The 17,882-nt window shown below is 38.5% G+C and overlaps 1 protein-coding gene across 1 annotated transcript in view; it reads right to left on the reverse strand.

Moving 5' to 3' along the window:
* The window catches only part of LOC124615929 (collagen alpha-2(IV) chain), a 270,357-nt gene that overhangs the window by 71,079 nt on the left and 181,396 nt on the right, over nt 1-17,882 (reverse strand). Inside the window, exons 14-17 of the mRNA XM_047144112.1 lie at nt 17,292-17,460; nt 15,385-15,512; nt 9,572-9,734; nt 5,550-5,672 (exon numbers count right to left, since the gene is read on the reverse strand). Of these exons, the coding sequence (XP_047000068.1) occupies nt 5,550-5,672; nt 9,572-9,734; nt 15,385-15,512; nt 17,292-17,460 (583 nt within the window). The remainder of the gene's footprint in view (nt 1-5,549; nt 5,673-9,571; nt 9,735-15,384; nt 15,513-17,291; nt 17,461-17,882) is intronic.

Below are 17,882 nucleotides of genomic sequence, written 5' to 3' on the forward strand. Positions count from 1 at the left end.
GCAACATTTTAACTCCTTTTCCCAACTTAAATTCATTTAGTCATTTTTCAGACCAAAAGCCCACCTTCTTAGACATTGGACTTCTCCTGATAGAAGCTCACATCCAAACCTTGATCCATATAAAGCCAATCAATAGGCAACAATACCTCTACATTGGCAGCCAATCCTTTCACACCAAATGCTCCCTTGCTCCAGTCCAGTCTGAACATCATTAAACTAGATGAGTGCATGAAGAGGCAGAGAAGAAATGTCTGTCCTTGGTACTCTCAGACTCAGTTAATGAGATAGTTCTGCAGCATGACTCAAGGGATCTGAGCAGCTGCTGCACTGAATGGATGATTTAGTTTACTAACAATCTAGTACTAGTTTCCCTGCACTCTGGAAATGGTAGCTTCCTCTTCAACATACCATCACATTCCACCACCCTCCCTTAAAATACCCTCTCCATTTTCCCCTCTTTGTTTTCTATTTTGGTAATATTTATTTACTATTTTGTATTTGTTATCATTTGGTAGCACTTACTGAATCAATAACTTACTCTGTTCCTTCACATTTTTTTATCTGCATTTGTAACTCTCTTGTTTTTCGTTTTTCCCCCATCTCCCTTACTATTTTCATCCTAGTGTTTAATTGTATTAGTCATTTAACTTCTCATCTCTCTTCCTCATATTCCAACTTCACTTGTCACTTTGTCCATTTATCATCTCTGGTTAGAAACTAGCACAGTGCTCACCAATGTACTTCTCTCTCTGATGCCTCCCCCTTTATCCTTCCAACTCATTTTTTACGGCATTTCTGTGATGCTCTCCTGTGAGTCAAACAAACATTTGACCATTTTCTGTTGTTTTTAAGCATTTAATATCACCTGTTATTCCTAGAGCAATATTCTAAGATGAGATGCACAAGTGTTTTGTGCACAATCTCCTTTGTACACTGAATGCATTTTCCCAATCTCCTACTAATGAAAAGAAGCAGCCAGCTGTTTCACTTACAATTGAGCCTATGTGATCAATCTATTTCATATAACCTCAAATCAACTGTACACCATGGTGGATCCTTCATATGGCAAACTGTTCTCATAGGTACATATCTATTTAATGCTTTGTCAGTTATTCTTTTAAATGTGAGCTATAGTGCCTTTACATGCTTCTGCCCAGGAATAGATGTTTTGAGTTTCTCTTTGAGATATGAGGCTACTACCTCTTTATCTACTGCTCTGAACACATAAATCTTTCTATTTCTTTAGTTATCCTTTGCAGTTTAGTAATCATTGTTGGCAAAATTGCCTCTTGGTCACTGATATCAGTTTCAACATAGGTGCCCTGAAGAGGTCAGGTCTGTTTTCTGCCATTTGATCTACTATATTTCCATCATTACTTGGCTACCAAACTATGGTTTTCAGAGATATTGCAGAGACATGCACATACTTTTAAAATACCACATGTGCAGCAGTGCTATGTTGGTCACAGAGGGTGCCTCAGACTCAGGTGTTCGTGCGCGTGCATGTGTATGTGTGTGTGTGTGTGTGTGTGTGTGTGTGTGTGTGTGAGCCTGCCAAGGTCTCCAGTCTATTTACGGCTAGCCAAGCTACATTCAGCCTCAGTTCTCTATGTGTATTGCTACAGCTCTTTGTGTCATTGATTGGTTCCTTCTGAATGTTACATAAATGAATGAGCGTTTGGCTATGGTCATTCATCTTTAGGTTGCTGCCTTGGGTTGTAGCAGTGGCGGAGAATTTGATGTGTCGCATAGGACACCTCAGGTGTAACTTGTTTTGCCCATGGGCTCTGCATCTGAGGCACCTCCTACTGCACCTGATTCGATAGATCCTCCCTCACAGCAGGGTGAGAGATCGGTGATAATGTGTTTGTGTCAGTCGAGGTGGAGGGCCAATGTGGAGACTGGGTGCCTGGCCTTGCCCATTCACCCTGTGAGTGGACAGGTGGCCACTCCTTCGCCATGGTCTGAATAGGCACAGGGGGGCAATGGGTTTACTAGTTATTGGAAGGCCCAATGTTAGGGATGTTATGCAGCCCATTTGGTAGATAGCATTCAGGGCTGAAAAAAAATATATCTGCTGTGGGGCCTCATCCAAGATGGGGAGGTGGCCTTGCCTGTGGCTAGCAAGTGTGCAGGATGCAGTCGTCTGCACGTTGTGCCTTACATCCCCACCAATGACACCTGTTGTATGGGTTCTGAGGTGATCCTCAGTTCGTACAGGCGGCTGTTGGAGGTGGTGAAGACTGCTGGCCTCATGCACAGGGTGCAAGGAGAGTTCGCAGTTTGCAGCATCGTTGTTACAGTTGATTGGGGTGCTTCGGTGTGGAGCCAAATGGAGGGTATCAACCAAAGGTTTTGTTGACTCTGTGACAGACTTGCTGCAGATTTTTAGACCTGCATTATCATATGGAGTTGTAGGGTAGGTCAAGGGTGCACTACACAAAGGAAGCAGCTACTCGGGTAGCAGAGGACGACATAGTAATAAGCATTCCTGGGTAGAGAAATAACTGACAGATTTGAAAGGAAATAAATCACCAGAACGATATGGAACGCCAGTTCGATTTGACGAAGAGTACACTATGGCATTACCCCCTTACCTACCTTGCATTTATCATGAATCTCTCACTGAGCACAAAGCCCCAAGCGACTGGGGGGGGGGGGGGGGGGGGGGGAATCAACAACCAGATGATTCCAATATATAAGAAGGATAGAAGAACGGACCTGAAAAATTACAGACTAACATCCTTAACTTCTATTTGCTGTATTCTCAGTTTCAATGTAATAAAATTTCTTGAGACTGAATAGATTATGTCCAAGAATCAGCATGGTTTTAGAAAGCAAGGCTTGTGCAAATCTCAGCTTGCCCTTTTCTCACATGATATACTGAGAACTATGGATGAAGGGCAATAGGCAGATTTCATATTTCTAGATTTCCAGAAAGCATGGTACCACATGGCATGCTGTCATGCTTTCATGTCTCATTAGCCTATCCTTTTGATTCACTCTTAGATTTACCCCCCAAAAAATTAATGCTGTCGATTTTGGGTTGCAGACAGAATGCACCAGGAATATTTGTTCCTATATGTGACACAATGTACAACAGGTTGCATCCTGTTCTCTAAATGGCTGCCAGAACAGTCTCTTAGACATGTTGAACGAGGTCCTGATCCATATGCAACGAGAGCACAAGGTGATCCTTACCATCCCTTGCTGCCCTTTTCCCAAGGGGTAAAATTATTTGCCATGCATTTGACCTGTCAATGATTAACAGACCCCTCCCTTTCATGTACACTTCCTCCTGACACAGTGTAAAGAAGCTTTTCTACAGGGGAAGTGTGTCACACAGCCTTGTTTCAATTTCATTGGGAGACAGTATGTCAGACGTGCTGATGAGAGAGATGAGTATAGAATCTTGAGTTCTCCCTGGTCCTTGCCTTTCCTCTAAAGGATTCCCAGCACTATCACTGATTCATGATTCACAGTCTAATTGTAAATTAGTAATTGGTCCCATATTTTCTGGGGGAGAGGGAATATCTATGAGAGAGGCTAGTACTTGAGGCACATTTGAAATCTCTGATACATGTTTCTTCATAGTTCATCCAACACACTGATTCTCAGCAGCTTCTTATGGCCTGATGGCCATTAGGGCAAATTCTGACTGCTTGAGAATAGAAACTAACTGATCTTGTGCAAGAGAAAAGCAATCACAGTGAGGCTCCATTATGGCTGTTGCAAATTTTGTCTGAATGCTGAACAAATGTCATTACACTAACCTCACTGATTCTCTTTCAATTTCTGGATCTCTTACAGTACCTGAAATCCAAGTCTCCTTAAGATCTGTTGCTATACTGCTAAAGAAAGTGGTTTCTGTGTAATGAGAGAAAAACTTGGGGTAAAATTTACTGATTCCTGACGATAAGTCTGTGTATTGAACTTCTGTTCAGGTTAGACTCACTAATTGACTCATACAACAGCGGTAATGTGCAACAAATGGTAACAATATACATTGAAGTCAAATGGGAAAATCAAAGATGATGTGACACTTACAATATAAGCGAAACACTATATTGCACTGCAGCACTCAAATTTATAAGAATAAGATTTATGTCGCGATCATAAAATTTCAAACACCGACTTTGAACAAGCAAATCGACAAATGGAAGAAAACGAAAATTTTGCACTAATTACATAAGTACTACACTGTGATTAGTGGAAATGATGATCCAAAATATATTGCTGCCAAAGCTTGCAGAATATGCTAATGTAGCTCACAGTCATGATTCACTACAAAATATGTTACTGGAACAACTCAACAATTTATCTTCTAGCATATAAATACCCAATGGATTAGAATGTAACATTCACCTGAAAAATGATGCTGCTGCCAACATTTCTAAGAAGTAGCAATGTAGTTTATAGTCGATATTATAGTGTGAATCCTGTACAGCAATTGCAAACATGTGAAAATAATATGATACACACAAACCTTGACACATCAGTGAATGTTAATGAGGGAACAACACACAGGTAGTAAAATCTTAGGATCTAGAATTTGTAATTTGACCTATCTTGCACATGCTGTCTCACACAATGATAAAACAAGATTTCAGCTTGTATGGGATGGTCAGAAAGAGACTGAAAATTTTTAAGGGTGTTGCAAGGTAGGCTGTGTTGAGAAATAATTGTTAAGAAAAAAATTCAATATGTTGTGCTGTTTCCAAGTTAATTACTACTGAAGTAAGCAAGTCAGGCTTTTACATATGCAAATTCAAGCGGCCCACCAGAGAAGGAGTTGTCAAATGTGTTCTTCATTTGGTTTCCTAAAACCAAAACAGAGAGAGGTATGAAAACTGGACATTAGATGCTAGTAAGTACTGAAACTGAGCCAAAGGTTTGGCAGTGTTGTGTGCTATTATCTACTCTATGAGAATAACTGACACATATTGTATCTCATGGGCTGCTGGAATTTGCATGTGCAATGGCCTGATTGGCTAACTTTAATGCTAATTAACTCAGAAACAATGCAATATATCAAACTTTTTTCTTAACAACTATTTCTCAGCACAACCTATGCTTCAACACTCTTACAAGCTTTTCATACTGTTTCTGACAATATGTAAATAAACATGTGATATGTGCAGATATTTTACTTGGATGAACTTAAGATTCCTTCTAAATTATTGTACCAGTGTTGAACACAACAGTTTATCCCACTCAAAACAGTTAAAATCATGGAGCACCAACAAAGTATTCTTCTGCTTGGGATGGCGAACAATGCATGCTTGTCTCACATACGCTGCAATGTTTGTTTATTTATTTTGGCCTGACAGTACCTCATTTCTCAATTATGTTTAAGATGACATTGTTGAAGAGGTCTAGTACATGTTAGTTTCTGTGGAATATTTGTCCCTTACCTTTAATTACCTGATCAACTTATTTTTTGATACACTTTCCAGTTTCCCAGTAAATTTTCAGACTTTAGTCCATTAGTGTAATTCCTTTCTGTAATATGAAGACAGTTGCAGACCTGACCTTATCCTGATTATTACCTTGGAGTCCAGGAGTCCCAGTCTTCCCTGGTGGTCCTTGAAGACCCTTCTCACCCTTCAGTCCTCTGGGTCCAGGTGGTCCAGGTGGCCCAATTTGTGGAATTCCTGGTTCTCCTTTGGCTCCTGGCAAACAAAAAATATCATGCTATCTTATATTATCTCCAATGTTAGGTAATAGCACTTTCTCAGTTACACCACCGTACTTGGTAATAGTTTTGTAAATTACATCAGAAAATCTGAAAAACCAATTGAACCTTTTAAAAAAGAGAAAGCAGTTGAAAAATTTAGGTGATAGTGACAGAAAGAGCAGTATGAAGTCTCAAACTTTGGTACATGTTATTTTGGGTAAGAAAACAGAAAGGGGCAAAGAGGGTAAAGCTTGTAATGCTACATCCCAATAAGATAATGTAAACATCATAATAATTGACTTAAAAGAAAAAGAAAACTATATTTATGTCATACAAAATTAAGAGTTGTAATATTTTTAGAGGTACAGAGGTTCATTTTATTGGGTATAAGTCTGTTCATTTGTCATCATGAAATGGTGATGGTCGGTTCACTTTGTCAACAGGAAAAACTGGAATGTATGCAGAAACCATTGTTTCATTATAAAAAAATGAATGCAAAAGTACTTTCCAAAAACTTGACATCCATTAAATTACTTTTAATGTCTTCAGCAATGATGGAGAATTTATTGGATAATTCTGCAGACCTTCTGCAAAATACCGGCAGTGTTTGTGTGTGTTTTGCAACAACTCATGGGAATGCAGATGAAAAAGGATTTATGAGAGCTATATGTAAATAATCATAATTACAGTAGTCAAATATCATAGCACAACAACATTATGTTTAGGTAAAAAGTAATGTATTAACTGGCTACCGAAATTCACATAAAGAAAATTTAGTAGCAAATGACAACCAGTATGTACACAATAATGTGCAGAAGATCCTACAAAACCATATAATGTAAAAAAAGGTAAGGACAACAACAAACAAAAATTGTTTTAAACTTAATTTATGTGGATTCATTATCACTTAAAACAAGTTCAAATTTTACAGATTTAAATAAAGAAAGCACAATGGTGCTAATGTATGTTTATGTCTCTATAAAAAACAATGTTTCACATAGCAGGTGAATCTTATATCCAATAATTTTTATCTGTCAAACATGGTCAATGCTAGAGCAGCAAAACCAAATGATAAATGATGGCAAATGATCAGCATCATTGGTATAAAGTAATTTCTTAGTGTGTAACACTTGTGTGTTCCACACCTGCACTTCTACTTCCAGAATAATGTCAAAGTTACAAGTACTGAGAAAAGGTGATTAGACAATATGTCTAAGATTCTCTACCATACCATCGACTCTCATACCGAATGTAAAATGGTTCTACAGATGCTACACTGTTGATTATACTTTTACCACCCAACTGTGGCCCTGTACAGTAGTGCTGCACACAGAGATGTCATTGTAAAATTTATCTGTGGCACTGATTTGTGACAATGTTTTTGTCATGACTAGGCTAACACTGAGGAATTCCTTGGCTTACATGTACAATGCAACCATGACATTCATGCTTGACAGAATTTGTTCATGCATGTTTCATCTTGTCTAAACTGATTGATTCCCCTAATTATTTTTACACTTCATGTTTTTATGCTTGTGGTCAACATTCATCAACAGTAAAAGTTCTATTTAGCATGTTCAATTTGTGATGAGATTAACTCCATCCAAATGTTTTATGTATATATTTTAATAATATTTTAAAAAACTAATTTTGAAATTTTTCACAAAAATGACCTTTATCCTTATAGTGAAAAACAATAACAAGCAGAAATTGGCAAAAATTACGCGTTCTATTTTTTAAGGAAGCAGTTTCACTTTGGAACCACTGAGAGATAAAATTTTCAACCACTCATCATTTCATGAGATATATTTGAAAGAAATTTTGTATATTTCCTAGATACAATCTCACAGCTGGAACCTTTGATTAGTGCATAAGGCCTAAAAAAATTATAATCCTAAACACCAAACAAGAATGGGACTCAAATTTAATATATTTATATCATAAGTACAGAACAGAATAGATACTGCCCCAGAGGTTTCATTTTGAAACCGCTCATAAAACCAGTATTATAAATGTAAATTTATGTTACAATAACTTCAGATACACTTTCAATATCAGTGATCTCCTCAATATGATCACTACAAAAAAAAAAAAAAAAAAAAAAAAAAAAAACCACATGTACAATCTCCTACAACTACATAACACAATCTCCACACCTATTGTTGCTTTGAATACTGTAAGTGACTGTTACAATGCACTATGTTCGTAGGAGTACCTCAATGTACCACTAGATGTTGTGGAATGGCTTATGTGGTACTCAAAGGGTTAACTGAGTTTTGGCATTTAAAACTTATGTCATAATGACTGCAACATCTTCATTGTGAAATAGTTGGTTGTAAAGATAATTCATGCACACTCAACTGCCTCTCTAGTGCTGGGTGCCAGTTATAAATACTTTTGGAATTATATGTGACTGATACATGATGTTCATTGCATAACGTATAAAAAAAAACTGCCTTCCATCCACATTTGAAGTGGATGCATAACAAAACTTATGGTTTACTTAACTTTGCATAACACCAATATGTGTTATTATCACAGTGGTTTTTATGTTTGACTGATGTCTCATTTTAGTTTGTGCAAAGTGTAGCACTATTTTGACTTAGCCCTCTATGTTGGTACCACTTCCTGTACTTTGCTGCTTGAGAGTGGGGCCCGTCTCTCTGGTTTTGAAGTGTTTATCTGGCTATTCACTGTTTGCCAGGTAGTGTGGACAGAGCAGTGAGGACTGAGAGGGTTGCTTAGTGGCCAGGCCACGACTTGAGAATTGGCTTGTTGATATATGGCCATCTGCACGTATGGTCAGTGGGCAGTTGGCTTGCTAGATTTTGTGTGTTATTATTAGCACTACTGTTGTTCTGGTCTGCTGCACTAGCTGTAGTGTTTGTTATTGATAAAAGCCATGGTTGTTTCCTGTTTCTAATACCAAGCTGTTCCAGGTTAGTTTCTAAACTATTTCTTGTGCCCTGTACAAGCCGGTGGACTGAGATTCCATTACCAAGGTGTATGTGACGGTAATATTCATATAGCAAATATTCAGGCTCCGGCAAAAGGGAAGCTTCATTCTTAACTTTTTTAAATTGTATTTATCTTGTTAGTGTTCTTAATTGGTTTTAACTGTATGAAAAGCAAATATTTTATTTTGTTAGACTCAGTATAGTTCCGAACTTACTTGTGCCAGCTTACTGTCCTATGTTACATTGTACTGAACACAAAGGTAAATTAAAACAAATATTGTCTTATCACTCATTTTATCAGTTTTGGAGTAATATTTAGTCTACATCAATTTAATGAATGTAATTTACCGTTCACAAAAAAGCAAATTTATAGTTCTATGATGCACTTGTAAGGTGGGGAACATTAAAGGGAGGCAGTAGCTGAGAAGGGAGTGATAAAGAGAAATATGTTAACACTGAATACAAATTTAATATTAGAAAGTCTTTCCTACAAGTATCTGACCGTACAGTACAGACAAGAAGAGAGTAGACGCTTTTGAAATGGTGTTTCAGAAGTGTGTTAAATATTATAAAGCTAGATCGGATAACTAATGAAAAGAAGAGCTTTATGGCACAACTTATTTAAAAGGGATAAGCTGACAGAACACATCCTGATGAATGTTGTAGAGGGAGACAGGCTTGAACGCAGAAAACAGTCGCAATAGTTCTGCAGAAATGAAGAGATTTGCCAGGATCAAACCTGTCTCTAGACTGAAGACCACATTAACAAACAAAACACTGAAATGAACCAAAAGAAATGAGATTGTAACGGAGATTAAATAATAACTGAGCTAAGATGAAAGGTTGTGTTGGCTATCAATATTACATTAACTGTAGCCATCTATTCTAAACAATATTCAGTTCACAACAAATTAGGCACAACTAACTGTATGCTTACCTTTAGGTGCCGCAGGTCCTGGCAACCCCCTCTGACCATCTCGCCCAGGCTCTCCAGGGAAACCCATTGGGCCAGTCTCACCCTTCTCTCCTCTTGGACCAGGAAGACCTCTTGGTCCCACTGGTCCAGGAGGTCCTGTGGGCCCAGGGGGCCCAGACTCACCCTGAGAGTGAAGAGAAATTGCCAAATGAGTTTCAGTGTGTTTTTATATATTTGACTTTTTGTCCTTCTTTACAGCATATACTAATTGAAAAATAATATTTTGTGTATTACAGAATTAAGACACATCATAAAGCAGTAAGTTTTCTGTACGTTATATGAGCAATTCTGTTAACAGCGAACATGCAAGATCTAATGTCCAAAAATGTTTATGTGTTTTGATGTGGGCAACCCTACAAATGAAAGCAGTTGTGTTGTGAAATGGCTCTTCCATCAGTGTTCTAGTACACAGGTGATAGTTACTGTTGGCAGCTGGTTGATAGCACTGAAATAGTAATCAAGGCACAGTTAAAAATGTTTCTTGAATTTTTGTTGTAACATCACAGGCCAGCCTGAGTCTGCCTGCACCAACACTACCATGTTCTATACCACACTTTCTGATAGGCATTCCCCACATCTTTATGTATGATCCTATCACCGCCTTCACTCCAGGGGTTTTGGGGTCACATTCTCAGCATTTGGGAATGCTCTGCCTGCAACCAACCCCTGATCGACCTTTCGCCACTCTTCCCTTCTGGCACAAGAATGGCTTTTTCTTTCTGCCACTGGCATAGCTTTTCCATATTGCTGCCGACACAGATTTTCCCTTCTGCTGCTGGAACAGCTCTGCCCTTCTAGCACTGGAATGGCTTTCTCTTTCTGCCTCTGGCATAGCTCTCCCATATTGCTGCTGGCACAGCTTTTCCATTCTGCTGCTGGCACAGCTATGCCCTTCTGCAACTAGCATAGTTCTTCCTTTCTGATACCGGCACAGCTCTTTCCTTGTGCTGCTGGTACGGCTTTTCCATTTTTGCCATCAGCATGGTTTTTTCAATCCACCGCTAGCACAGCTCATTCTGCTGTCAGTGTGGCTTCTTCTGCTGCCAGCATGGTCCCTTCCCTGCTCTGACACACATAGGTTTTCAGATCCATTTTAGTGCCTACTCAGAGCATATGTTTGTTGCCTGCATGGTCCCTTTTGCCACCAGCACGGCATCATTTGCTACAATTCTAAATTTTTGTGTCAATCATCACATGTTTCCTTTTCTGTGGCTCATCTGTGCACAGGTGTTCTATTCTTTTTCCAGTGCTCATTTCTGTGCAAGTTTCCAATCCAGTTCATCCTTCTATGCCACCAGCACCACTGCCTTAGCCAGCTTGTTTCCTTTGGAGTGTTCATGCTATGGATGCATTCCTTTTCATAGTCTACAGTGTGACCACCACCCGCAGCCCAATTTCCATGCTCCTGGATATCTTCTTCTTCTCTTTGGTGGAGCCCATCAGTGTTGTGGTGTCAACAGTGGCTGGTGCTGGTCGAATTAGCCTCCCAATGGCCACCAACATCTCGCTGACATCCCACTGGCCCTTCCACTATGGCCAAGCCCCTCAGTACCTAGATAGCTTGATCATCCTTTTAACCCTAGAGCAGGTATGCACTTTAATGGTACAGGAGCGGGCACATGGTGTATTATGTACACAGTGATGATAAATGTCCTTTACTTTATTATTTATTGCAGTAATTTACATTGCTTCATAAAGCAATTGCAGGTAACTTTTAAGCTATGCACAACAATGGTCCCACATAGGTTACAAATCTAATTTAATACACTACAATAAATTACTTGTAAATTAATTGCTTTCAATCTCGGGTGCGTAATCACAGCATTTTCCCCAGAAAACTGCTGTCTGAGAATGACTTTTGCAGAAAAAATAAATACAAACTAATCTTATTGTTGTGGAGCTATTCTTTGCCCCTCCACAAATTTCACATCTACCTTTTTCCTTCACTGGTTGATGTTACATATGCAGCTCTTGAACTTTCTAATGACACAGATACAAGTTAACATCAGGTAGTAGACCTGGTATTGCTGATCTTCTGATAAGATGTGATTTCATGAGTTGAAAAGAAAGGTTCTTTAGAAAAACTTGACATGAATGTTTCTTATTCTTTCCATTTGCTTGAAATAACATTTGAGCCTTGATACCCAGTCATGTTCAACATTGCACACCATATAGCCATAGCCCATCTTCTTGTGACTCATGTTACTGAATATTTATTGTACATTTGGTCAACAGTATCAGCTCCACCCTTTGTTTTATTAGAATCTAAATTTTATGTGAGATTTCTTAGTGGCCTCATCTACTGTTCCTTCATTGTGCCTTTGGAAATGAGTACAACAGATTTGTTATGTTTAGGCACATACAGTGTGATAGTAATCTGCAGAACTGGTTTCTCTGTTCTTGTTGGGCAAAAACTCAGATGGTGTTTGTTTTTATGCTTTATTAGTGTTTCCTACACAAGTGACAAGTGATTTTGTTTTGCAACAGAGAGAGAGCCAGTTTGTAGTTGGTATAACACTTACCTGTTGTCACATTTGTATTTGTGCCTTTATCAGCTCAGTTAGTCTACACGCAATATCAAATGGCTTATTAGAAGCAAAAAACAGCCCTTCTGGCTGCTTGCCACAATACACTTACAATGAAACAGTGTAGAATGACGAAGCACTATACAGAGCAAATATTTTGATGCCATATTTAGATGCTAACCCATTCGTTTCACATCTCATATCCCCAGTTTCCTTATCAGCAAATCTAATACACCTGAGCAGGAATAAAATTCTCTTGTAACTCAAGTAGGATCTAAAAACAATAATTCCTGTTCCATCATTTGACCAAAGTTCCACTACATATATGTGGTTTTCATCTTTGAGGCCAATCAAATAAAGAATGTTGAATGCTGCACAAATTTCATTACAATCTGTTAACTCAGCATCTCTATCTCTAGAATAATTTTCTTATTGCCTTTTTCTGTCAAAGTATACACTAACAAGATGCACAATTTCTTCTATCATATCAACACTGATGATTTGAGGAACTGATTCAATTTCCTCTACAATACCTCATGCTACCACTTTAGATCCCGGAAACATCTCGATAATATTTTTTGGTGGTACATGTCACATCTTTTTATGCACATCAGTTTTCATCCAATTTGTTTTTTTGTCCTCACCAATAAATATATTATCTTCAGTATCAAAGGAAGATAATCTTTCATCATACACAATTTCAGAGTCACTTTCATGATCAATTGGTAGTATTACTTCATCCTCTATATCAGAAAAAAAATCAGTATCTCTGCTGTCATCTTCTTCCACAAGCATCTCTAAAAGAGTTCAGTCTAATTCCTCATCTGTCAAGTATTTTTTGGCCCCACAATAAGAAACATAAACTATTTTTAGTGACTAATGAAGTATAAAAATGGTTTTCTAGCAAAGTCGACAATTTGAAATAGTACTTACTTACACAACGAGGCTTGTGGTGTATACAATACACTGCAGCTGCAGTTCCAGAAATAACTTATCATTGCCTTTGACCTATTGATCCTTCATGTAACTAAACATAAGCTAAACACTGACTGGGAAATTGTTGCCAGGTATATGGCTACAAGGCTTGGCCTTTTTCCACTGTGGGCATAAGGTGAGCCTGGTGTATAGAATACACCAGCACAAACACTCTAGGGAAAAGCGGTGAGGAGTATTGTGGCTGGGCCAGTCATCTGGACACTGCTGCCATTGGTATGTACACCCACAGCTGGTGGGTTGCAATACTCCTGGTGTCTTCTACCAAAGCCAGCCACATTGTCCAAAAACACCGCATGATTACTAACACTGGCAGACCACAACAGCAACCAGCCAATTTACGTACACAGCAACACATCACTCTGTGTACACACCAGATTCCAATGGACTCAACTACAGGCATCATCACCATCTACTAGTGGCACATACATCTAATGGCAGCACTACAAGCAGGACACTACATAGTGTCCGTGTGTCACACACCTCATGGAAATACTTCTAATGAACTATTTAAGACAAAGCGTGTCGACTACTGACAGCATTTGTTCACATTCTGGGCTCTATGCCGGGTCTGCAATGCAGCCCATATACTGGTAGTGTTCACCAGCAGTAGTTCCACCATGATACACCAGGATTAAGACTGGACATCAATGCAGTGTAGCCTAGGACTCCAACCTAAACACGGTTGCACAGCCTGCCAGCAGTATCACATCCCAGCAGCTGCCATTGGTTCAAGCACTGATCTCCCATCAGCTATTGGTGCTCTTCCAATGTTCCACTGGCCAGCCTTCACCTGACCATGCCAGACAATAAACCAGACATGACCTCCATACTGTTTAGGACATCAACCAGACACTGACCAAGGACCTCCAACTGGCCTCCAGTTGACAGAGTTTATTAAACTACTAGTGTGGCTATTATTTTCTATTCATGTCAGAACTGTGAACTGTTCATTTATGTTTTTACCAATAATTGTGTTGAAACTTCCTGGCAGGTTAAAACTGTGTTCCAGACTGGGACTTGAACTCAGTGTGGGAAAGTGCTCTACCATCTGAGCTACCCAAGCATGTCTCACAACCCATCCTCACAGCTTCAATTCTGCCAGTACCTTGTCTTCTATCTTCCAAACTTCACATAAGCTCTCCTGCAGACCTTGCAGAACTATCATTCCTGGAAGAAAGGATACTGCAGAGACATGACTTAGCCACAGCCTGGGGGATGTTTCCAGAATGAAATTTCCACTCTGCAGTTGACTGTGCAGTGATATGAAATTTTCTGGCAATTAAAACTGTGTGCCATACTAAGACTCAAAGTCAGGACATTTGTCAGGAATTTTCATATCAGCACACACCCCACTGCACAGGGAAAATTTCATTCTGGAAACATCCCCCGGGCTGTGGCTAGGCCATGTCTCCGCAATATCCTTAATTCCAGGAGTGCTAGTTCTGCAAGGTCTGCAGGAGAGCTTCTGTGAAGTTGGAAGATAGGCGACGAGCTACTGGTGAAATGAAGCTGTGGTGACAGGTCATTAATCCCAATTGGGTAGCTCAGATGGTAGAGCATTTGCCTGTAAAAGGCAAAGGTCTTGAGTTTGAGTCTTGGTCTGGCACACAGTTTTAATCTGCCAGGAAGTTTCATGTTAGTGCACACTCCGCTGAAGAGTGAAAATTTCTTCTGGAAACATCCCCCAGGCTGTGGCTAAGCCATGTCTCTGCAATATGCTTTCTTCCAGGAGTGCTAGTTCTGTAAAGACTGTTTCATATCAGCACACATTCTGCTGCAGAGTGAAAATTTCAGAGTGGAAATAAATGTGTTTCTTTCATTGTGGCCTGGGAGCCGACTTTATTACCTGTTGTCCTTGCCACCACATAAGGACACTTTACACAGGAAGGGACCAAACTGTTTTTTATGTAATTATTAATCATATGTAATGGAATTCCAATGGCAAAGAAATGTTCAATCTAATTATATTGCTAACAAATATATAACTAATGAGTATCTAGAATATTTTGAGACAAGATATTTGTTTTAACTAAATGCTGCTGACATACTGTATTTTGGTACTAATTTGTTCTCATGACTGGTCCTGGTGTTTAGAGATTGCCTTTCTTACATCTTTCTAACACATTTGATTGATGTGAAACTACATATGGCCCATACTTCATCTAAATATTTACTATGACCACAGCAGTCATCAAACACTGAATATTAAAACTAGGCCCATAGCATTAATATTTAAATTTGCAATTATCATACCTGAAATCCTTGGGTTCCCTTCTCTCCAGGTCGTCCATCTCGTCCTGGTGGACCGGGCTCACCTTTGTCTCCAGGGGCTCCACGGTCTCCTTTGAATCCATCTGTAATGTCTATGGGTGGACAGGTACCTGAAATACACAAATGTCTCTGTTATATTTATATTTATTTACTTTTTATACCTATATACCTGGACTGACTGTTATTTTTCTTCTTTGGTACACCTGTTATTTAAACTGTGAAGTGTTGTCATAATTTTGAGAAAAAAATAATTACGTAAAAAAATTAAAAAATCTCATCTACAACTGTCACAATCGTGAGCTACTCATAGTACATGAAATTTCATCTGGTCAATCTTGCTTTACAATTTTATGGAAGTAAGTGACTGACTAATGTTATTTATAACTGAAAGAACAAAATCTGAATTATAATAATGGAATAAGAGAAATTACACAAAGTAAGAAAATTTTGTCTATTATGTGTGCCTAAGTGGGCCAATAATCCATCTGCAGGTAAGCGATTACCCTTGCTATTTTTTGTTTTGTTTTGAGGCTACACTGGTAACAGAAATCTGTAAGGAGACAATGAGGGCTTCTAATTTTGCACTGGAGTACAAGTGTGCACATAAGATGCCCCATGATTGTCAATAAAGGTTGTTTTATTGTGACAAAAGCTAGAATATTTCAATATAATATCTTGAATTGTAGTTATTCCGCAAATAATGCCAAATGTTGAATTTCCTTTCTTAGTGAAACAGCACAGGTGTCCCTGAAGCTAACATTCCATTAACATTTGAATATGTGAGTGGGATATTAGCTTCAACATCTCAGTAATTAAGAAGTGCAAAATATACCATAATTTGCAAAATAAATTTGATCAAGACAATATATTAGAAGTATTCTCTTTAACATGGTTAAGCAACCCACAGAACCCAGTGCAGAACTTTAAGAATCATCACGTAAGCCTTCTGTACATGCCATTTGTAGACAAGCCTGAAATGACACAAAACTAGCAGTGCGCAAAAAATCATTAAGTGATTCATTGCAGCTATTTGTATCTTTAATTTTTTTAAGATACAATAGTGGTCAAAAATACTCACAGTGGATAAGGTTAATAAAATAAAAGCTGTTAAGAGGTATTAAAGTGAAGGAAGATGAGTCTACCGAACCTGGAAGAGTTAAATTTCTGTTGACTGTATTGTGTGTGAGTTGCTTACCCCTCTGGTATCCACTCAAGACTTTTTTCTCCTGTTTTGTACATAGAAATTAATTTTCTTGAAGAGATTCAATGTTTGTGTCCTCACTACAAATACATTTTTTCTTTCTTTCTGTTGAGTAACTTTTTCATCTATCTATTTTTTTAAAGACGTACTTGCAGGTAAATGCTATTCAATCACTTCAGCTAAAGGTGATATTAACATTGTGTCAAAATTATTGACGACTGAACCTCACTTTCTTGTTATACAATTCAGATTATTTTCGAGATGCAAAGGAATTAAGGACACTAGCTGTCAGATACCAGATATATACAGATTACTTTCTTCAACAAATACAGGATTCATTGGTATCAAATATTCACATGAAATTGTGGAAGATGCTTCTGAAGCTGCACATCTGGAATAGAGAATTATGTGGGAGTGAAAAACAGATCAATGAAAACTGAAAAAAGAAACCTGTAGTATTTGAAATGTGTGATTTTTTAAAAAATAAGTGGACAGATGAAGTATGAAGGTATTATGAAGAAAAGGTGAGGAAAGCAGTTTATGGATACTTCTTACCAGAAGGGACAAATTTAGGGGAGTATCTACTGAGGCAGCTAGGCATTAGGGTTGTTTAGGGTAGCAGATAAACAGAGAAGAAAGTTCAAGTGTATGGATGTATGTGAGAACTTTCTTTTTCAGTTATTCATACCTGCTTCTCCTTTGCGTCCAATTAGACCAGGTTGACCTTTGTCACCCTTTGCTCCTGGTCTACCAGGAATGCCAGGTTCACCCTTGACACTTAGACCAGCTTCTCCTTTTACTCCTGGCAACCCAGCTGCTCCTGGGATGCCATCATTACCTGGAAAACCTTGATCGCCCTGTATATGAAAGCATTCATGTGTGACTGAAGAGTATTTCCAGAAGAAAGCTATTGAACTATACACAGCAGACATACTTTAAAAAGAACTAGTGCTACTTTCTCAGAAAATCTTTCAAAAATCTGCGTTCTCTTGTTGTACTACATATGACACTGGTTTCACACTGCACTAACCTTTACCATATATGCCGTTGTTATTGTTTCATATGTTTATTTCATATGTTTATTTATTAGTCATTCAGCATGTTTACCATACAACTGGCTTCATCAAAATGCATTTTACATATTTCATAAGAGTATAGTTGTTACTCAACTGCTTGTGTCTGTATATGTGCGGATGGATATGTGTGTGTGTGTGTGTGTGTGTGTGTGAGTATATACCTGTCCTTTTTTCCCCCTAAGGTAAGTCTTTCTGCTCCTGGG

Source organism: Schistocerca americana, chromosome 5 (assembly GCF_021461395.2).
Source record: "Schistocerca americana isolate TAMUIC-IGC-003095 chromosome 5, iqSchAmer2.1, whole genome shotgun sequence".
In the NCBI taxonomy this organism is placed as follows: domain Eukaryota; kingdom Metazoa; phylum Arthropoda; class Insecta; order Orthoptera; family Acrididae; genus Schistocerca; species Schistocerca americana.